The 22,914-nt window shown below is 38.7% G+C and overlaps 1 protein-coding gene across 2 annotated transcripts in view; it reads left to right on the forward strand.

The window, feature by feature from the left end:
• The window catches only part of EXOC4 (exocyst complex component 4), a gene marked incomplete at its 5' end in the record, with an annotated part of 817,732 nt that overhangs the window by 669,899 nt on the left and 124,919 nt on the right, over positions 1-22,914 (forward strand). For both annotated transcript variants that reach the window (XM_082846389.1, XM_082846390.1), the window contains one exon: positions 3,412-3,567. In XM_082846389.1, coding sequence (XP_082702515.1) covers positions 3,412-3,567 — 156 coding nt within the window. The remainder of the gene's footprint in view (positions 1-3,411; positions 3,568-22,914) is intronic.

Consider the following 22,914-nt stretch of genomic DNA (forward strand, 5'->3'; position numbering starts at 1 on the left):
AGAGTTGAAGACCCAATAGGGGCCTAGCATATTAACACCTGCGTGGCCTGAAATTTTATCAGTGCAGAAGTTGTGCATGGGGTTTTTCCACCTACACATGGAACCAGGAAAATTCTGTGCTTGAGAATGAGCCACCCTACTTGGAGTAGAAAAAGTGGCCCCTAAAAGAAATCAGAATCCTACATATGTGACATGTGCAAGTAAGGACCTCAATTTGTACCGCCCATGTAGGGAGAGAAAATTTTAAGCCAAGACAAGGAAGGAAAAAAGAATCTTAAAATCTTCTTTGGAACTGGTGAAACCTTTAGGATCCAGGAGAGGCAAATGCAACCCCCCTAAGAGTGACATCTCCAAAATGCAGGGCAAATGTGGGACTCCTACAGAGGACATGTCCCACTGAGGTAGAGCTTGCAGACCAGCAGAGCAGACCACATGAGAAAACTCACCATCATGAGAAAAGAAGGAAAATGCAACTGATAGGACATTTGATATCCAAAGAATTACCAAAAAATACAGAAACACATAAAAAGAACTTTACAATTACTGTTTTTAAAATATTCAAAGAGATAAAAGAAGGAACAGAATTCATAATACAAGCACAGGAGAGTTTGGAGGGGGAAGCCAGTGCATTTGTCTAGAAGTAAAACATATGATCATGGAAAAATTTGCAAGAAGGAATAGATGGGTTAAATCATAGAGTAGATCCTGGAGGGAGACTTCACGAGTTGAAAAAGTGAACAACAGGTGAGAAAGTAACGTCAGTGAGTGGAGGCTGCACTCATTTGATGACAGTGTGTGTGAAGGAGAGAGAGGAGCTTTACTAGAGACAAAAAAAAAAAAAAAGAGATTCAGTCATTCATTCATTTAAAAAATTAACCCGGGATTGAGGAATATATTGAGAGAGGCCCTAAATATGCAGAAAAAACGGGGGGATCGTTGCGGGGTGGGGAAAGGGTCCCCCAGAGCCTAGGTAAAGGGATTACTGGAAGTGGAGAATGAAACAGATTTGAAAGTATTTCTGTGGGGGATCGGAGGTGGGGTGTTTGAAAGTATATAATTAGGTCTCCTCCTTTCTTTGATGGATGGGAAGAATGCGAGGGGATAAGCAATGAGATAAAGAAAGGGCAAAGGTTTAAAAGATAACCATAGACATTTAGGTTGCTTCTATGACGTGGCTGTTGTAAATAGTGCTGCAGTGAACAGTGCAAGTGTCTTTTTTAAAAAATAAATTTATTTATTTACTTATTTTTGGCTGCGTTGTGTCTTTGTTGCTGCGCACAGGCTTTTCTTTCTAGTTGCGGCGAGCGGGGCTACTCTTCATTGCCGTGCGCGGGCTTCTCATTGCGGCGGCCTCTCGTTGCGGAGCACAGGCTCTAGGCGCGCGGGCTTCAGTAGTTGCGGCACTCAGGCTCTAGAGTGCATGGGCTTCCGGCACTCAGGCTCTAGAGTGCATGGGCTTCAGTAGTTGTGGCGCACGGGCTTAGTTGCGCCGCGGCATGTGGGATCTTCCCGGAGCAGGGCTCAAACCTATGTCCCCTGCGTTGGCAGGCGGATTCTTAACCACTGCGCCACCAGGGAAGTCCTACAAGTGTCTTTTTGAATTATGGTTTTCTCTGGGTATATGCCCAGTAGTGGGATTGCTAGGTCGTATGGTAGTTCTATTTTTAGTTTCTAAGGAACCTCCGTACTGTTCTCCATAGTGGCTGTATCACTTTACATTCCCACCAACAGTGAAGAGGGTTCCCTTGTCTAGACAGCAAGGGGGAAAAGCTGGTGGGGTGTGTGTGTGATGAATTGGGAGATTGGGATTGACATATATACACTAATATGTATAAAATAGATAATAACCTGCTGTATAAAAAATAAAATTCAAAAAATATGTATATATTTTTTAAAAATAGCCATAGAGCAAATGAGAGAGGAGGTCGATCAGAGACAGGTGAAAAGAATGCCAAAGAACATTAAGGAGTCTCCTGCTGTGGAATAGCATAAATCTGAGATGGTGCCATTCTGTAAGACTGAATCTGGCACCCCGCATATAAGAGTGTAAAAATTATATTGTGGGATTAATCCATAAATATTGCAGAAAAGATGCAAGAAAATAACAAAGAAAAAACAGAAATGGAAGATATCAGTCAGGGTAATTTGAGAGATCCCAGGGAAGAAGGTTCTGTAGTCTAATTTTTGTATTGCGGACCATAGTTACTATTAGAAAACTTTTGCTTGTGGTGAGTTAGAAGAATTCAACTATGGTTCTCTTATTTATTCTAGCTTATTTTCAGATTACCAGGGCAATATTGCTCCCTACATCATGAAATCTTGTTACCTCAAGTTAGGTTGTCATGAGTCAAGGTTTTTAGGCATCAGCAACTTCTGTCTACAGACATTAATTGTCTGTTGGGTAAAGGAGATTTTACCGTATATCCAAGCATATACACCGTATATATATTGTATATTTAGAAGCACATGATGTTCTTCAGTATAACCCGTATACCAACATAAATTCCTGCCTGTGATGGAGGGGAAAACCTCCTATAGTCTTGGTCAACTTCAGAGGACTAGCCAGCTAATTAGCAATCCCTTCATAAATAAATGTCATTCTGTCACCTAGAATTGCTGAGGGGGATTTTTAGACCATTGAAATCAGTTATAATGACAGAAATGTTGAACAGAAAGGGAAGCTTCTTAGTTAAGTTGAAATTGAACGTTTACAGTGAATTTACAAGTACATTTTGGAAAGAGCCGTGTTAATAGCTCACCCATGGGCCCTGTTAAAGGAGTTGAAGCCTGTCACTCTAGGTCATTTGTCAAAGCCCACTGGGGAGAGCAATAATCAAAGACTTTTCTGCCTTACATCAGGGGCAGAAGATTTCCCTGTGATGGTAGATTTACTTTGAATAGAGGGGTATCCATGGTTCAAAAAACACCTTCAAGTAGAGCTAATTGGTAGTTTAAACCAAGAGGTCAGAGAACAACTTTTTGTAACACTTCCATCACCTTTCAGGTATCATTTATGTTATTGTGCAATTATTTAATTGCACTCTTTTGTATGGTTAACCCACTTTTTATTTGTTCAACATCTTTCTCGAAAGAATCCCTACCTACCCCCAGCCCCCAAACCTCCCATACACTTTCATTTATTCTAAGGGATTAACTATGATAAGGGGAACTAATTAATATTATTAGTTTCATAATTACTCAACAATGAAGAAACTAAAAATGGAATCTAGGAATGATGTTTCCCACAAAAGTGACCTATTCACGGATGTCATGCTTCCAACTAGATAATGGATTATGTTAATAGGAGAGGTGGACATAGTATCTTTTTTTCTGCAGCAAAGGTGGATGGAAAATGCTAACTGGAAGCCAGGCAGTGTCCTGAAGTGTGTCTTTTCTGTTGGTCGTGTTTAGGGGCATTGTCCAGTCAGAAGAAAAACTTGTCATCAGTGCATCTTGGGCAAAAGATGATGATATCAGCAGGCTCTTGAAATCTCTACCAAACTGGATTAACATGGCTCAACCCAAACAGCTGAGGCCAAAGAGAGAAGAGGAAGAAGATTTCATAAGGTAAAATGGTCTATTTTCTAAGTTGTACGAAACATGGGAAGAAAAATATCCATTTAGCTAATTCTTTCCTACATGAAATTTTGACCATTTCTAAATATCCAACAGCAATGAACTGAACTTAGTAAAGTCCATTTCTGTTGTACTACACCTCATTTCCTGTGCAAGTATGGCTTGTGCTCAAAACTTTAGAAGGAAGGGATTGATGTGAATCAAATTTGGAGCATTGCTAAATCAAGTTAAAATATTTTTTACTTTGTAGGTCATTCTCCCTTCTTAGGGAAGCTCATAGTTTATTCATTAATTCATTTATTTATTCAGCAAAGCTGTATGGCCCTTGTTTTGTGCCATACCTTGGAAACATGACAATTAATAATGTAAAGTTCCTGCCCATAAGTGTGTTACAATTGTTCTTAGCATGTTCTTTAGTTCACAGAACTGTTAGTTGAACTTTCCGGAAATATATATGTGCTTCCCACGTTTGTTCATGTATAGTGTATCCAATTGTTTTCTACTTATTTTGACAAAAGTAAGGTCTCGCTTTCAACTTTATCACTCAACTTTTACCTTTGCACAATTTAAATTTCTTACTTAGCCATGAAAATGTAGCCTAACTTGATGAAGCTACTCATTTTCACATGGCTCGCTTGCCACAGTGAAATATTTTCACCTCTGTCATTTTAGAGCTGTGTAAAGTAGGGGAAAAAGTGGAGGTAGTATTTTGTCACATTAAAAGTAAGTTTATTCTTATTGTCTTTTGCTATCCACGTGAATGAATAAATAGTAAAAAAAAAAAAAAAAAAAAAAAGAAAAGAAATAAAGCAAAAGCACTTTAAGGAAGCAAAGACCAGAAAAAGAATAAAAGAAGTAGTGACCAATATTTTACTCTTAAGTCATCATAGAACTGTGAGCTCATCTCTCTCAGAATGTGAGTTGCAACTATAGGTAAATAGGTCTTTACCGTTCACAAAGTTAACCGTATCCGTACACTATGGTGCCATATTTCTACCAACATTTTATTATGAAAAATTGCTGTAGTGCCATTTAAAACTTTCTCAAAATCGTGAGACTCAAAAGTTCACCTGTAATTTAACCTAAAGTCTTCCTGTTTATGGTTTCTCCCTCATCATTCACATTATCTCAGAAAAACTTGTCAGCTAGTTATATTGTTATAAGAAAACTATATTATATGTGCATAATTTATTTTTTAGTTAATAGACTTTATTTGCATGAGGTAGCAGTTTTAGGTTTACAGAAAATATTGAGTGAAAAACACAGAGTTCCCATATATCCTATCACTCACCCTCACCCCCCCCAATTTCATCTATTTTTAATATCTTACGGTAATGTGGTATGTTAGTTAAAATTGGTAAGCTAATATGGATACATTATTATTAACTAAGTTTGTAGTTTACATTAGGGTTCACTCTTTGTGTTGTACATTCTATGAGTTTTGAGAAATGTATAAGTGTACCCATTCATTGGTTACAGTGAAGGTAACCATTTCAGTATCGCGCAGAATAATAGTTTCACTGCCCTAAAAATCCTCTGTGCTCCTCCTATTCACCCCAGCCTTCCTCTCCTCCAACCCCTGGCAACCTTTTTTTTTTTTTTCTTTTTTAACTGTCTCCGTAATTTTGCCTTTTCCTATGTCATATAGTTGGCATCATACAATACATAGCCTTTCGGATTCGCTTCTTTTGCCTTGCCGTACGCACTTAAGGTTCCTCCATGTCTTTTGGTGGCTTGGTAGCTCTTTTTTAATCTCTGAATAATATTCCATTGTATGGACATACCATAATTTGTTTATTCGTCCACCTACTGTAGGATTTGTTGGTTGCGTCCAAGTTTTGGCAATTATAAATAAAGCTGCTATAAACATTCGTGTTCAGGGTTTTTTGTGGATGTAAGTTTTCAGCTCACTTGGGTAAATACCAAGGAATGTGATTGCTAGATCACATTGATGTATGTCAAGAGTATGTTTAGTTTTTGTAGAAATTGCCAAACTGTATTCCAAAGTGGTCGTACCATTTTGCATTCCCACCAACAATGAATGAGAGTTCCTGCTGCTCCACATCCTCGATAGCATGTGGTGTTGTCAGTGTATTGGATTTGGTACATTCTAATAGGTGTGTAGTGATCTCATTGTTTTAATTTGTATTTCCCTAATGACATATGATGTTAAGCATCTTTTCATATGCTTATTTAATAACTATATATATATTTTTGGTGAGATATCTGTTCAGATCTTTTACCATTTTTAAATTGGGTCATGTGTTTTCTTATTGTTTAGCTTTAAAAGTCCTTTGTATATTTTGGATACCAGTCCTTTAACTGATAGGTGTTTTACAAAAATTTTCTCCCAGTGTATGCCTTGTCTTTTGATTCTCTTCACAGAGTCTTTCGTAGAGCAGAAGTTTTTAATTTTAATGGAGGCAATCTTAATGATTTTTAAAACAATGGATTGTGCTTTTCTGCCATCTGGTTTTAACTGAGTGTTTTGTATAGTTCCACTTTTTCTCCTCTCTTAGTATATATATTATATTTCTTTTTTTCTTAACTTCTATTTTTAGTAGTTGCCCTAGAATTTGCAACATACGTTTATAACTAATGCAAGTACCTTATAACAAAGTAGTCCCAATTATTTCCTCCCATCCCTTATAACATTGCTGCCATTCACTGCATTTATCCATAAGCTATAATCACTGTACATAATGTTGCTGTTATTATTTTGAACAAACTGTTACCTGTTAGATCAATTAAGAATAAGAGAAATAAAAGATTTTATTTACCTTCAATTATTCTTTCTTTAATTCTCTTCCTTTTTTAATGTAGGTCCAAGTCTCCCTAAAGAACTTCTTTAACATTTCTTGTAAGGCACGTCTATTGAAGACAAATTCCTTCAATTTTTGTTGGAGAAAGTGTTCATTTTTCCCTTACTTTTGAAGAGTAATTTCATAGGGTTCAAAATTCTAGGTTGATGATTGTTCTAACACTTTAATTATCTCACTTTGCTATTCTTGCTTCCATGGTTTTTGAAGAAAAGTCCAATGTAATTTTTATTCTTGTTTTTCTGTAGGTAAGGTAATTTTTTCCTATGGTTTCTTGCAATGTTCCTTTGTTTTTGATTTTGTGCCATTTGAGTATTGTATGCCTGGGTATAGGTATGTGTGTGTGTGTGTGTGTGTGTGTGTGTGTGTGTGTTTCATGCTTGGTGATCGCTGAGCTCCCTGGATCTGTGATTTGGTGTCTGTCATTAGTTTTGGAAAATTCTCAGTCATTATTGCTTCAAATATTTCTGTTTCTTTTTCTCTTTCTTCTCCTTCTGGTATGCCCATTATACATACATTATAACTTTTTGAACTTGTCCCTCAGTTCTTGGATATTCTGTTCTCTTTTCATTCTTTTTTCTCTTTGGATTTCGATTTTGGAAATTTTTATTGATGTTTCTTCAAGCTTACTCATTCTTTCCTTGGTTATGCCCAGTCTATTAAATAAGTCCATCAAAGACATTCTTCATTTCCGTTATGGCATGTTTGATTTCTAGCATTTCCTTTTGATTCTTTCTTAGAGTTTCCATCTCTCTGCTTATGTTACCTATAGTTTACATGTGCACATGTCAAAGGCACAGCTTGGCAAATTTTCATACTTTTCAATGTGTAACAGTATCCAGATCAAGAAACAGAATAATAGCAATAAGAAACAGAACAAAGCAATAGTGAGCCTTCTTGTGCTTCCTTATGGTCACCGTTTTCCACTCTGAAAATTACCCACATCTGACCTTTTTATATGGAATCATGCACTTATATATTCTTTTATGACTGGCTTCATTTGTTCCACATTATATTGACAAGATTCATCTATATTCTTGTGTATAGGTCCTTATTACTCTGTACTCTATATTGTATTCCATTATATGGGTACACCCCAGATTTTTTTTAAGATTGTATTATTTGAATGTTTATGTGTGTATATATGCATTCATTTATTTTTCTCCTGTTGGGTACCTGGATACTTTCTAATTTAAAACTGTTTCAAATAGTGCTGCTTTGTATATTCTACTATATGTCTCTTGGTAATCATATGTATATATTTCTATTGCTTACATTTTAGGAGTCAAATTGCCGGGTCATAGCATATGCATATGTTGAGTTGTAGTGCACACTGCCAAATAGTTTCCCAAACTGGTAGTAAGAGTTTGCACTCTCATAGCAGTGTATGAAAGTTCCAATTGCTCTGTGTCTCATCTATATTTGATATTTTCCATCTTTTTAATTTTGGCCTTCTAGTAGATTTGTAGAGGTATCTCAGTGTGGTTTAATATGCATTTCTCTCATGACTAATAAAGTTGAACATATTTTAATGTACTTTTATGGTATTTATTGGCCATTTGAATATCCGCTTTCACAACATATTTGTTCAGATCTACTGCCCATTTTTTAATTAGGTTGTCTGTCTTTTCCCTACTGATTTGTAGGAATTCTTTATATCTGGATGTAACTCCTTTGTGATGGATAGGTAGTAGGTAGGTAGGTAGGTAGATAGATAGATAGATAGATAATGTCATCTTCCTCCACTTTACAAATTGCCTTTTCACTCTCTTAATGGTGTCTTTTAATAAACAGACTTTTAAAATTTTAATAAGTCAAATTTATTTCTTTAATAGATAGGACATTTTGTTTCCTATTTAGAAATCCTTTCTTATGCCAAAGTCACAGAGGTGTTTTTCTCTAAAACTTTTACTGTGATGAATATGTTTTTCCCTAGCATGTGAAATAAGTTATACACTCTTAAAATTATATTTCCTATCCCTGCTCTCTACACTTCTTAATTTAGATCATGTTGTCATAACAATAATAGAAGAGAGTAGCCTCATGATTTTTTCTATCAAAAGAGGTAAAGGGGGCTTCCCTGGTGGCGCAGCGGTTGAGCGTCCGCCTGCCGATGCAGGGGACACGGGTTCGTGCCCCGGTCCGGGAAGATCCCACATGCCGCGGAGCGGCTGGGCCCGTGAGCCACAACTACTGAGCCTGCGCGTCTGGAGCTTGTGCTCCGCAACAAGAGAGGCCGCGGCAGTGAGAGGCCCGCGCACCGCGATGAAGAGTGGCCCCCGCTCGCCGCAACTAGAGAAAGCCCTCGCACAGAAACGGAGACCCAGCACAGCCAAAAATAAATAAATAAATGAAATTTAAAAAAAAAAAAAAAGAGGTAAAGAATTATTGAGACATGATTAATTAGAGTGCCAACTAGGAATAATCAGACTGACCTTAGGGGAGAGTCAGGCCATGTTACCATCATGTTTTCCTGCTGCTAGATTTCTAAGAGGTCTGGGTAAGCATAGTCCCACTATTGATCTTTAAGTGTACTTATTTAATACATCTATAACCTGAGTAGTTGTATTAGAAGTAACTTCTGGAGGATAATTATTTTTCCCCAACTTTTCAGGTTACTTTAACTGAAAGTAAGTCTTCTTCCTGTTGTTCCTAGGCTTATTGTCTTTTATGCCTGCAAGGAGATTGTCAATCCGTTTTATTAGTTATCTTCAATAGCTTAGAGTTAAGGGGAAGCGTTTCTAGCCCTATTTCAGGAAAGAGAAGGCTAACGCAGAAATGAACGTCTGTATACCACCTCATGCTTCTGATTTAGAAGAGCTAGAATTAAGTTCTTGGCTTTCTTTATTTCCTTTTTTCTCACTGCATTGTCACCTTCCATCTTAAATTTGAAGGCAAAGCAAATTAAACATATTTTTTAAAATTTTTGGTGAATTATTATATCCATGAAGATGCAATCTTAGGTATATAACTCAAAGAAATGTTACGTGTGATTTTACTCATGTAACCACCTCCCCGATCAAAACACAGAACTTTTCTTGCAACCCAGAAGGTTACCTCAAGGTAACCACTATTCTGACTTTTATCACCATAGTTTAGTTTTGACTGTCCTTGAATTTTATATAAATTTCACCATAGTATCTGGTTTATTTTACTGAACATTATGACTGAGATATTTGTCCACGTTTTTGCATGCAAACAGACATGGTTTGAAAACAAATTCTATTTACTTTAAGAGAAGAAAAATAATTTTTTAGATCTATTTTGTTTTGTATGTGATTGATTGTTTTCTCTTAATCTGTCATATTCTCTGTCCTGAAAGCAAAGGTACGTAGAGGGGAAGACTCTTCATTGATATTCCAATGTGGTAGAGTTACAGAGCCTTGATTTTCACACATTAGAGTACCACAGAGCGTGGCATGAGCTAAAAAGACTGAAAAAATCACACTCTCTTCCTGTAATTAGTTTTTAAAGCTTAGGGAGCTATTTGGCGCCCAGATGAATATAGAATCCAGTGTCCTTTGCATTGAATAAAGGTTATGCTCCCTTCATTACTAAACGAGGCCGTTTTCTATTCTTGTTTTTTAACTAAAAAATAAAATGTATCATTTCCTGGCTTAACTTCGAATAAAGGAAAAAAATAGGTCAGGCCAGGACTTTAATAGAAAAATGAAAAATAGCAAATATCCTTTTGTTCCCAAAGAAGCTGAAAGCAGGCTTTCTAGCCCATTATCTTTGCACCTGTCATATATATGTGTGTAGTTATCCTTTGAGATCAATGAATATCCACTGATAAAAGCAGTCCTGTTTCCTGGTCATGTAATTAACAGGAGAGTTAAGGTGTTGGAAGAAGTAAAGGGGGTGGGGAGGCCCTGTGCATTAAAGACTATTCCCCCAAATCTGTTACCCCCATTTCACTCAGGGCCCCAGAATTTCGAAGAATAAGGGTCATTTCCCTAGAGCCAGGTTTGAAAATCCTGAAGTGGATAGATGTGATTGGCAGGACCAGGACAAGAGTATTCAGGTGATAAAAGCCAAAGAATATATAAAACTTACAAATTAGTCTTGAGCTCCAGCATGAAGAAAGATGAATGATAAAGAAGTTTTCTGGAAAGATTGTGTAATCTATTACAATCAAAGTTGACAGTGCCTGTATTTGATGGCAACATTGTGTGGTTTCAGGCACTATTATTCCCATTCAACAGATAAGGAAACAGGTACAGAGAACTTAAATAACTGCCCCAAATTCACAGAGCCTCTAAGTTGACAGAGCTAGAATTTGAGCCCAAGTAGTCTGGCTCCTAGAGCTAGCACAGAGTGACCATCCAGTCTTAAATTGGGTGAGGAATTTGTACTTTTGGACCTTTGATTTATGCCTTCATTTTCATTGATCATCATCCTCTTGACTGATATTTTAATCGTAATTTGCTAACGTTGCAGAAAGTTACCGTACAGGTGCTTTTACCCTGGGTTTAGTTTGTTATTATTATAATTAATTGTATTATATTTCATGTATTATATTGTTGCCCATTCTTTCCCTTCCAGTAACAGGTTGGTAACAGAATATCCAGATATTTGAGGGAAAGACTGTATTGAAACCAGAAATGTACAGTGGTTTAAAACTGATTGTCTCGGATGAATTGGGAGATTGGGATTGACATATATACATTAATACATATAAAATAGATAACTAATAAGAACTTGCTGTATAAAAAATAATTAAATTAAATTTTAAAAAACTGATTGTCTTATCTTTCCTCTGAGTTTTATGTTTGCCTAGTCAAAGAAAAGAAAAAACAATTATTGTTGAAAAAAGAAAGAAGGATACAAAAGGGATAGAAATATAAAAATGATATAAAACAAATTATGTAGGTTTTAGATAGTGTGTGACACAGACCTGAATAAGGAAGAAAAACAAAACAACATTTTTAGCTATTTTTAGTTATTTAGAAGATAACTATTTATTTCATCTGGAGGATCAAATGAGTGATATGTTAAGACTGATTTTTGTCACTTTACAAAATTATGAACTCAGAGTGCTTAAAGAACTTTCAAAGAGCAAGGCAATTCCTAAGACTTTGTTTGGCATGAGTTCTATATTAGATGTTTAATAAAAAGAGTCAGAATAGAAGCAGAAAGCAGGTTTGTACTTTAACCTTCTGTGGACCCTAATAGTACATCGAAGACCTTCAATAAATATTGACTGAATGAAACTGAATTTAAAAATAGGAAGGATCATTCACTCTTCAAATGAAAAAAACTAAAATATAAAGAATGGTGAGCCAGATGCCTTAATTGGAAGAAAATACTTTCAGTGGCCTCCCTGAAAGTTACATGGATGGTAGCATGTTCCTTTTGAAAGCTCACAGGCCTGAGTTCTAGCCCTCAGCACTGCCATTAATTAATCTATTTTGTTTTGTTTTGTTTTTGCCTTTGGTTGGTCTTTACACTTCTTTAATTTCTTCATCCAGCTGAGATTAAACAAGAGAAGTAGAAATCTAGTAAGCCTGGGAATGTATTTAAATGTAAACATAGTACTAATAAAGTAGAGCACAGGGGGTTCCCTGGTGGTGCAGTGGTTAAGAATCCACCTGCCAATGCAGGGGACACAGGTTCGAGCCCTGATCCAGGAAGATCCCACATGCCACGGAGCAACTAAGCCCATGTGCCACAACTACTGAGCCTGCGCTCTAGAGCCCTCGAGCCACAACTACTGAACACATGTGCTACAATTACTGAAGCCCACACGCCTAGAGCCTGTGCTCCTCAACAAGAGAAGCCACCACAGTGAGAAGCCCGTGCACCGCAACGAAGAGTAGCTCCCGCTCGCTGCAACTAGAGAAAGCCTGTGCACAGCAACGAAGACCCAACGCAGCCAAAAATAAATAAATTAATTTATTTATTTTTAAAAATCACCTCAATAAAAAACAATAAACATTAAAAAAATAAAAATTGGGCTTCCCTGGTGGCGCAGTGGTTGAGCATCCGCCTGCAAATGCAGGGGACACGGGTTCGTTCGAGCCCTGGTTTGGGAAGATCCCACATGCCGCGGAGAAACTGGGCCCGTGAGCCACAACTACTGAGCCTGCATGTCTGGAGCCTGTGCTCTGCAACAAGAGAGGCCGCGGTAGTGAGAGGCCTGCGTACCGCGGTGAAGAGTGGCCACCGCTTGCTGCAACTAGAGAAAGCCGTTGCACAGAAACAAAGACCCAAAGACCCAGCACGGCCAGAAAGAAAGAGAGAGGGAGGGAGGGAGGGGGAGGAGGAGGGGGAGAGAGAGAGAGAGAGAGAGGGAGGGAGGGAGGGAGGGAGAGAGAGAGAGGGAGAGAGGGAGAGAGGGAGGGGGGGGAGAGAGAGAGAGAGAGAGAGAGAGAGAGAAGGAAGGAAGGAAGGAAAGAAAGAAAAGAAAGAAAGTAGAGCACAGATAATTTTCAGAAAAATTCCACTTGGAAATTTAAAGCATCTCAAAACAATGTAAGCAATGACTGTTAAAAGGTTCTAGATAACTACAGCCATTGAAGAATCTTTAGAAAAATTTGAAGGAATAAGTAAAAGATCTGATGCAGGAAAAAAACAATAAAAGACTTTAGCTCGCTCGAACAAATGTTTGTTAGAATAGAGACATTTATTCCACTACCTCTGCAGGCTTAATGTGACTTTAACAATATAATTATAAAAGGAAAGATGAATCAGAAAATATGAATATATTAAATAAGTACAGGAGTAGAAAATGCTTTGCTAAGATGTTTTTTTTCCCTCAATTACACAAGATGAAGGTCATAGACGTATATAGGACACTGACAGGCAAGACTGGATGAGAAGTAGATTTAAATCTCAAAATTAAACAAAAAAGACAGGTAATTAACTGGAGTCTCAGCTACAGACATATCAATTAGTGTTCAAGATGATTGAATTAGGCACTTTGTTATTATATGAAAATGATATGACACTTGTTAGCGTACAATTGGCAGTAAATGAAAAAAATGTAAATTTCCTCTATACAGTGCATAAATGCTAGCCTACTGAGACGGTTATTTGAGGATTGTAGTTATCTATTAGTATCAGTAAAAAGTCACTAATGTAGTATTTTCTACATTTTATTTTTTGTTTAATTTTAGATCATTGAATTATTTATTTTTCTTTAACTTAGATGTACATTCAATACCATTCCTCTTTCTCTCATTTGGAGTCTTAATAAAAGAAAAAAATAATCCCTCTAATTTAGTCCTACTCAGCCCTTCAGAAAGTGCGGTTGAGAATGATGTTCTGTGCCATTGTGATGGTGGCAAGGATACCTGTCATCTCTCTGGGGTAGGAGCAAGAAGAGGTGTTCCTAAGCCAGGGGCAGACACGAGTCAGTGCACACCCACCACTGAAAAGTCCCATGCCTGCTATTCTCTCCCTCAGGCCATCTCTACGGGTAGCTGCTCTCTGCTGCAGGCTTACTTCCCTGCCAGATGATGAAGGACCCCTTGCCTTCTCGCCCCTATCTTACTGAACCTTCTCCTGTTCCCAGTCTACCATACTCTTTCCTCCCTCTATGTGTTTGCCCATGCCCCTTCCTCTTCTTGAGATCCCCTCTGCTCATCCCACCCTTGCCTCCTGTACCTGTCCAGTTGGGCTCTCAGGATACAGCTCAGGTATCAACTGCTCCAGCATCTCCTCCCCATAACCCTCTCCCTTTCTGCATCTCACCCTGCTTCCCTCCTGGCTTAGGAGCTCACAGTCTTTGGGAGAGTTAAGCAAATAAGCACCTTAGAGCAGGGTGAATACTACTGCTAGAGGTAAAGATAATATGTTAAAAAGAGACCGGTAGAAAAATGAAAAATAATAATGTAACTACACTGAGAAGGGGAAATTGATATGATTGGGGGGTGGGAAGAGGGGACATAAGTAAGCTAATTCCTCACCCATCCACGGGGCAGGAGATCAGTATAAAAATTCTAAAACGAATGTAGCAATGCATAGCAGTTTCCACAGATTATATACAGTGGTGGATATAACCACAGGAAGAATTAGAAACAGAAATTGTTTTTTTTTTAAAGCTGTAGATGCTTCTTTCTGGGACATAAGACTGAGGTGAGGGGTGGTGGTGGGACAGGGGGTCACTGTTCATCATTATCAGTTATTTAACCATGAGTAATTAGTACTTAGCTTTTAAATTTTTATTTGCTTAAAAAATTTTCCACATGTCCTCAAACCCTGTTAGTATTCACTGCCAGTTCACCAATTGTTCACAAATACACTATCATTCTAACATTTTTTATCCCTGAAAAAATATCTTAATCTTAAGCCATCTTCACTTTTCTGCCAATTTTATGTGAAGCATTTGCTCCTCTCTGTAGTATACTTTGCCCCAGAGATTCCCATATCTTTCTTTGTCTTCCTCCTAAGACCCCCCACCAACTGGTCAATCCCTTCCCCAGAGAGCTACTTTGAAGACATGACAGTTGCTCAGTTTCAGAATTATTGCCATTGCTTGAGATCAGTTGTTTAGTGTCTGCTCTGAATAGGTTTAAAATTCTCAAAAGGAAACTGTATAGCAATTTGAGAAATAACCAGAATCTTCGATAAACTGGAATACTCTGTGAGGAAGTTCAGTGCTGTATAAATTTTGACTTTGAAATCTATAATAATTCTTGGTAGTTGAAAGACCAAAATATATGTTTAGCTTATAGTAAGTAATTATTGGTTATTTTAATCCTATATGTTCATAATCTGTTTTGAAGCTTAAGAAATGTTCTTTATAGAAAACTATTGCTATTTCTAGGAATGCATAACTTAACAGTGGCTCCTGGCAGAAAAACTGCGCACCTCTGAAAGTCCCAGCACCTACAGAAAAAAAGCCTGGCACCTTATTGTTTATATCCTGTGTTGCTGGTCAACATCCTACAAAGTAGCCAGGCTTGAGTGGCTTGGCTAAAGAAAGATGCATTCATGTTCCAAGCTAACCGAGCATTTCAAGTGCAGCTTTATTCCAAGTTGAATCTGAATCAGAACTCTGAGCAGCGCCATCAGCCTGAAAATAATGTGCTGCTTCCCAATTCGCTCTTTGCTTGTTGTTACCTAGTATCGATTTTCATGGAACTTTTCAGTGTACTTACATACATATATATCAGTGTACTCATCTACTTGGTACCAAAAAGGGAGGCACAGAATGTGGAGAAAACCCTGAGACTGAGCCCTGAGCTCCTACCCCACCCCTACCCCTAATTCTCCATGTGTCTTTAGCCAGGTTCCCTCACTCTTCTGCATCTCCATCGCTCATCTGTAAACAACAACCTTTTTTAAAAATTTTATTTTATTCAAGTATAGTCAGTTTACAAGGTTGTGTTAATTTTTGCTGTACAGCAAAGTGATGCAGTTATGCATACATATACAGTGGCTCCTGGCAGAAAAACTGCACAGCTCTGAAAGTCCCAGCAGAGGTGGGACTTTCTTTTTCATATTCTTTTCCATTATGGTTTATCACAGGTTATTGAATATAGTTCCCTGTGCTATACAGTAGGACCTTGTTATTTATCCATTCTATATATAATAGTTTGCATCTGCTAATCCCAAACTCCCAATCCACCCCTCCTCCACTCCGCCCTTTGGCAACCACAAGTCTGTCCTCTGTGTCTGTGAGTCTGTTTCACAGATAAGTTCACTTGTGTGGTATTTTAGATTCCACACGTAAGTGATATCATATGGCATGTGTCTTTCTCTTTCTGACTTACTTCACTGAGAATGATAATCTCTAGGTCCATCCATGTTGCTGCAAATGGCATTATTTCATTCCTTTTTATGGCTGAGTAGTATTCCATTGTATATATGTACCACATCTTTATCCATTCATCTGTCGATGGACATTTAGGTTGCTTCCATGTCCTGGCTATTGTGAATAGTGCTGCTGTGAACATAGGGGTACATGTATCTTTTTAAATTATAGTTTTGTCTGGGTATATGCCCAGGAGTGGGATTGCTGGATCATATGGTAATTCATTTTTAGTTTTCTGAGGAACCTCCATACTGTTCTCCATAGTGGCTGTACCAACTTACATTCCTACCAACAGTGTAAGAGGCTTCCCTTCTCTCCACACCCTCTCCAGCATTGGTTATTTGTAGCCTTTTAATGATGGCCATTCCGACTGGTGTGAGGTGGTACCTCATTGTAGCTTTGATTTGCATTTCTCTAATAATCAGTGATGTTGAGAATCTTTTCATGTGCCTGTTGGCCATCTGGGTGTCTTCTTTGGTGAAATATCTGTTTAGGTCTTCTGTCCATTTTTCAGCTGGGTTGTTTGTTTTTTTGTTATTGAGTTGTATTAGCTGTTTCTATGTTTTGGAGATTAAGCCCTTGTATAAATGACAACCTTTGATTCTCAAACTTATAGGCTGGTTTTGTGAGTGTGTGTGGGTGTGCGCGCACACCCACACACACGCTTTAACTAGCATGTTAGGTCATATTTTATGTCCAGTAAAGTTGTGGGGTTTTTTTGTTTTGTTTTGTTTTTACATTTTATCTATTTCATTTATTTATTTATTATTTATTTATTTATTTTTGCGTTACGCTGGCCTCTCACTGCTGTGGCCTCTCCCGTTGTGGAGCACAGGCTCCGGACGCGCAGGCCCAGCGGCCATGGCTCACAGGCCCAGCCGCTCCGCGGCATGTGGGATCTTCCCAGACCGGGGCACGAACCCATGTCCCCTGCATCGGCAGGCGGACTCTCAACCACTGCGCCACCAGGGAAGCCCAAAGTTGTATTTTTATGTTGTGTATTTACACTTTAGAATAGGTTGGAGCCCTTTATGTAATCAGTACATTCTGTCCATTTTATAGAATTTTGAATATAATTTTTCTATTTTTTTTTAGCTACTAAGGGTTCTGGTTTTAGTATGTTTACATATTTGGCATATTTTTGGTAAACATTCATCATTTATTTGATATCTCAGAATCACAACTTTCAATTATAAAGCTGTTTTGATAAGAAAACTTGGTCAGGGCTTCCCTGGTGGCGCAGTGGTTGAGAATTCGCCTGCCGATTCAGGGGACACGGGTTCGTGCCCCAGTCCGGGAAGATCCCACATGCCGTGGAGCGGCTAGGCCCGTGAGCCATGGCCGCTGAGCCTGCGCGTCCGGAGCCTGCGCGTCCGGAGCCTGTGCTCCGCAACGGGAGAGGCCACAACAGTGAGAGGCCCGCGCACCGCAAAAAAAAAAAAAGAAAACTTGGTCAATTCCTTGATGATTATTGTTTTCCAGAAAAACATCGTCATAAAAGCAGAAAGTGCCTGTAAAGGCTTTTGAAACCAGGGTCCTTGATCAGATCAGGATTCAGCACCATCAGAGGAGTAGGGTTAATGACAAGCATGCTTCTAGCATCATTGCTTTAGGATTTTGTTGTTGAATGTCAGGCCTAGAGTGAGACACACAATAGTTGCTCAATAAATGCTTGGTGACTGTTATGTCTGTGCTCATGTACTACTTGATATACAAGTAAGGGAGTTAAATAAGAGTAAGGATAGCATAGAAGGAGTCTTAGAGTATAAGGTGTATATTAGTCTGCTCGGGCTGCCTTATCAAAATACCCTGGACTGGGTGGTTTACACAACAGAAATTTATTTCTCACTGTCCTAGAGGCTGGGAAGTCCAGGATCAAGGTGCTGGCCAATTCAGTTCCCGATAAAGGCTCTCTTCCGGGCTTGCAGAGGCCTATTTTCTTGCTGTGAACTCACAGGTCAAGGAGAGAACAAGAGGTTTCTCTCAGGTTTCTTCTTATAAGGGCACTGATCCCATCATGAGGGCTCCACCTTCATCATGACTTAATGACCTCCGAAAGATCCCATCTCTGAATACCATCATTTTGGGGTTGGGAGCCTCAACATATGAATTTGGGGGACTGCATCTCAGTTCATAGCAAGGTGAAGATACTTAACTGTTTACCTTTACCTGTTACAGTCTGAGCTGTAATTTTACATTCATGATTGGAAATTAGTCAAATAAAAAGGCTAACTTTAATGTATAGAATATGTCGCTACTAATACAGGCAAAGGGACAAAAGTTATGCTTCAGGAAGAAAAATGGCAACTTAAATTAAAACTATGATTGTAGAGAAAATTTAAAGCATTTCTTGTCAAATGACTTATGCAGTTCTGAGTCAAATAGGAACAGGGTTGTTTTTTCTACATAATGAATCTCCTGTAATGTAGTATGTGAACTTATCACCTAGTCGTCTTCTGTTGACCTGTGATGAAAATCTTGGCCTTTAATTGGAGGCTCACTGTTTGAACCCTGATGTTTTGCCACCAGCCCAGCCTATACAGGCTTTTGATAAAAAGGGTGATGTTTTTGTGTCTGTCTCTCAGGCAGGGAACCCAGGTAGAGGTAAAACTGCCTGGAGCAGAATGGTGCCTGAGCTTCAGTCTCTAGACCTTTGCCCTGCCATCACCTTGGTAAACCTCTAGCCTCTCTTTTCTAGAAGAGACTTATTTGAGCATGATAGTTTTTCTGTGCTCACCCATGAGAACATAGCACATAAACTACTCCAGAATTCCTATACAAGGACAGAAAGATGAAATGACAGAAGAAAATCTGCGTTTATGCCTACGTGGATTGAACATGTCGGAACATAACTGGCTGTCATGCTGAATTTTCTCTCTCCAGATCTGAAAGGAGAACAGCGTGAACAGTTTGCAAGAGCTCTGACTGTTTCAGTAATATTGTTTACGTTTTTAATTTAGCGCATTAAATTCTCACCATACAAGTCATGTTGTACCTCATACAAAACCTTTGTTTCCCGAAACTCAGCACACTGGGCAGAAGCTTAAAGAGTACTGTCAAGAGATCCAGTTCGGAAGCAATTAGGAGATTGCTGTTCTGGGAACTGTTCTGGGCAGGGGAGATACTGATTTTGAAACGTGCATCAATTTTCCATCTATTTCTCATTTCTGATTTTTTCCCCTAAACTTAAACTTGTTTTAATTTGGAAAGTTTTAAACCCATAGAAAAGTTGAAATAACATTCCAATGACTGCATATATACCCTGACTTAGATTTACTGACGGTTAACATCTTGCCATCCCCTCTCAGTTTCCTCTCCAAATATATATACACACTTCCCTCTTGCCAAATCATCTAAACGTAAGCTAAAGATATCATGACTTTTTACTCTTAAATTCTTAGCATGACTCTCCCAAGAACAAGGGCATTCTCCTACTCACCCGCATTATTACCATGTGCTTTATGTTGCTGCCGTAACAGATTACCAGTGGCTTAAGACAATACGGATTCATTTTCTTACAGTTCTGTAGGCGAGAAGTCCAATACAGGTCTCATTGGGCTAAGATCAAGGTGTCTGCAGGGCTTCGTTCCTTCCTGGAGGTTCTAGGGGAAAATCCATTTCCTTGCCTTTCCAGCTTCTGGAGGCCAACCTCACGCTCTGGTCTGTGGCCTCCTCCTCCATCTTCAAAGCCAGCAACCTAGCCTGTCTCTGAGCCTTCTTCCATCACCACAACTCTCTCCCTGACCACAGCTAGGAAAGCTTCTTCACTTTGTGATTAGATTTGGTCCACCCAGATAATCCAGGATAATCCCCCCATCTCTATGTCCTTAACCTTAATCATATCTGCAAAATCATTTTTGCCTTATAAAGTAACATAATCATAGGTTCCCAAGATGAGGGTATAGACATCTTTGAAGGGCCATTGTTCTGACTACTACACCACACCTAACAAAACCAGCCTTCATTCAAAGTTTATCCAACATACAGTCTATAGTCAAATTTCCCCAATTACCAAAAAAGTGTCATGGATCCAATCAAGGTTTACATATTACAATATGTCTCTTTGGTTTCCAGTCATCTATAACAGTCTCATCAGCTCCCTCTCTTTTTCATGACATGGAATCCTTTGATAAAGACTCTAGGCCAGTTACCAAGTAGAGATGTGAATTTAGCTAAAAGTTTCTTTGTGATTATATCCAGACTGAACATATCTGTCAAGAATACCCATGTAGGTGGTGTTTTGTGCCTCCCACTATGTCACTTCATATAAAGTCTGGCTGTGCTGCTACTGGCAATGCCAAGCTTGACTTTTTGTTTAAGGTAGTGACTGCCAGATTGCCCCATTGGAAAGGTGGGGGGTTTCTCTATAAAATGCTTGATAGAAGTTCGCCATCTTTGGGAGACATAATCAAGGAACACATTCACAGAGCCAGACTTTAACACAGCATTTTTCAAACTGTGGATCATGGCATATTAGCAAATTACAAAATCATTCTAGTGGGCTTTGAACCCCCCCCAGAGGAACTAGGACAGGGCCTGGGTAATGGTGGATTCCTAGTAAATATCTGCTAAAGAATGTATGGCTCAGTAATAGGCAGATAACCCAATTAAAAAATGATCAAAGGGAATTCCCTGGTGGTCCAATGGTGAAGAATCCACCTTCCAATGCAAGGGACGCGGGTTCGATCCCTGGCAGGGGAACTAAGATCCCACATGCCACAGGGCAACTAAGACTGCGCCGCAACTACTGAGCTCACGCGCGCTAGAGCCGGTGCACCACAACAAAGAGCCTGTGTGCCGCAACTAAGACCCGGCGCAGCCAAATAAATAAATAAATAAATATTTTTTTTTAAAAAAGATCAAAGGGTCAGAATTGCCACTGCTCTAAAGAAGGTATACAAATCGTCAGTAAGCACATGAATAGATGCTCAGTATCACTAGCCATCAAGGAAATGAAGGTCAAAACCACGAGACACTACTTCACATCCACTAAGATGACTATAATTTTAAAAGATGGGTAATCATTGGGCTTCCCTGGTGGCGCAGTGGTTGAGAGTCCGCCTGCCGATGTAGGGGACGCGGGTTCGTGCCCCGGTCCGGGAGGATCCCACATGCCGCGGAGCGGCTGGGCCTGTGAGCCATGGCCACGGGGCCTGCGCGTCCAGAGCCTGTGCTCCGCAGCGGGAGAGGCCACAACAGTGAGAGGCCCGCGTACCACAAAAAAAAAAAAAAAAAAAAAAAAAGATGGGTAATCACAAGTGTTGGCAAGGATGTGAAGAAATTGGAACACTCGTGTACTACTGGTGGAAATGTAAAATGATGCACCCACTTTAGAAAACAGTCTGACATATTCTCAAAGGGTTAGAGTTACCATATATGACCCAGCAATTCCATTCCTTGGTATATATACCCAAGAGAAATGAAAACATACATCCACACAAAAATTTAGATGTGAATGTTCATAGCAGCGTTATTTATAATAGCCAACAAATGGAAACAACCCAACTATCCACCAAGTGATGAACAGATAAACAAAATGGGATAGATCTATGGTATATCCAATGCGATACTATTTGGTAATACAAGAAGTACTATTGTATGCATGAACACGGATGAACCTTGAAACCATGTTAAGTAAAGAAGCCAGTCACAAAAGATGACATATTGTGTGATTCCATTTATATTAATAGGAATTATATATGAATGTCCAGAATAGGGAAATCTGCAGAGACAGAAAGTAGATTAGTGGTGACCTAGGGCTGGGGTTGAGGATAAATGGGAAGTCTAACAGGTGCAGGGTTTCTTTTTGGAGGAGATAAAAATGTTCTAAGTTAATTGTGTGATTGTGTGACTCTGCAACTATACTAAAAACCAACCATTGAACTGCACATACTAAGTCGGTAAATTTTATGGTATATGAATTCGATCTCAGTAAAGCTATTATTTTAAAAAATGCCTGTGACCGAGCCCCACCCATGCCAATTAAAGTTGAATTTTGGCAGGTCGAGTTTGGCATCAGGTATTTTGTTTAAACTTCTCTAGTTCAGTTTTCAATGTCTAGCCAGGGTTATAGCTACTGGTTTAGGCTAACTACCAAGACCCTTCTCAGTGCCAGAACACTGTAAATCCAAAAGTCTAGTGTTCTATGCCTGTCCCAGTGAACAAGGTGATTTAAAAGCACAAGGGGACAAGCTGGTGGTCACCCCCCAACACACCTTAATAACAGTCATGATTAATTTCTTTGGCTGACATCTGTGAGTGAGTAGAAACCCCAGTTCCCCTGCAACATATATATATATATATATATATATATATGCACACACACACACACACACACACACACACATATATATGTATATATATATGTATATATATATAGCAAGTATATTAAGAGTATTGCAAGTTTCTAAATCATGGACAGACAGTAGGCAAAGAAAGCAAATGAAAAATCTTTGATTGTGATTATTGAAGGAGGAGACAAATTTCTGAAGAGGAGAAATTACTTATTAAATATGAAAAATAGCTACTCACATGATTGTGTGTGATGAAAACTATTGAAGGATAGACTTAGTGATGAGGTTTAGCAGTTTCTAGGAAGAAAAAAATAATATTGTAATCAAGGTAACTGTACTATTTTATTTCTTCCTATTTATGAGGGTTTAGCCAAGATCACTTTAGAAAAGTTTTTAAAAACCTGATTAAAGAACCCATCAGAATGGTACCACCTCCATTATTTTTGACACAGACAAATAAGGTTTT

The sequence above is a fragment of the Leucopleurus acutus genome (genome assembly GCF_964270905.1).
Source record: "Leucopleurus acutus genome assembly, chromosome: 9".
NCBI classification, from domain to species: domain Eukaryota; kingdom Metazoa; phylum Chordata; class Mammalia; order Artiodactyla; family Delphinidae; genus Leucopleurus; species Leucopleurus acutus.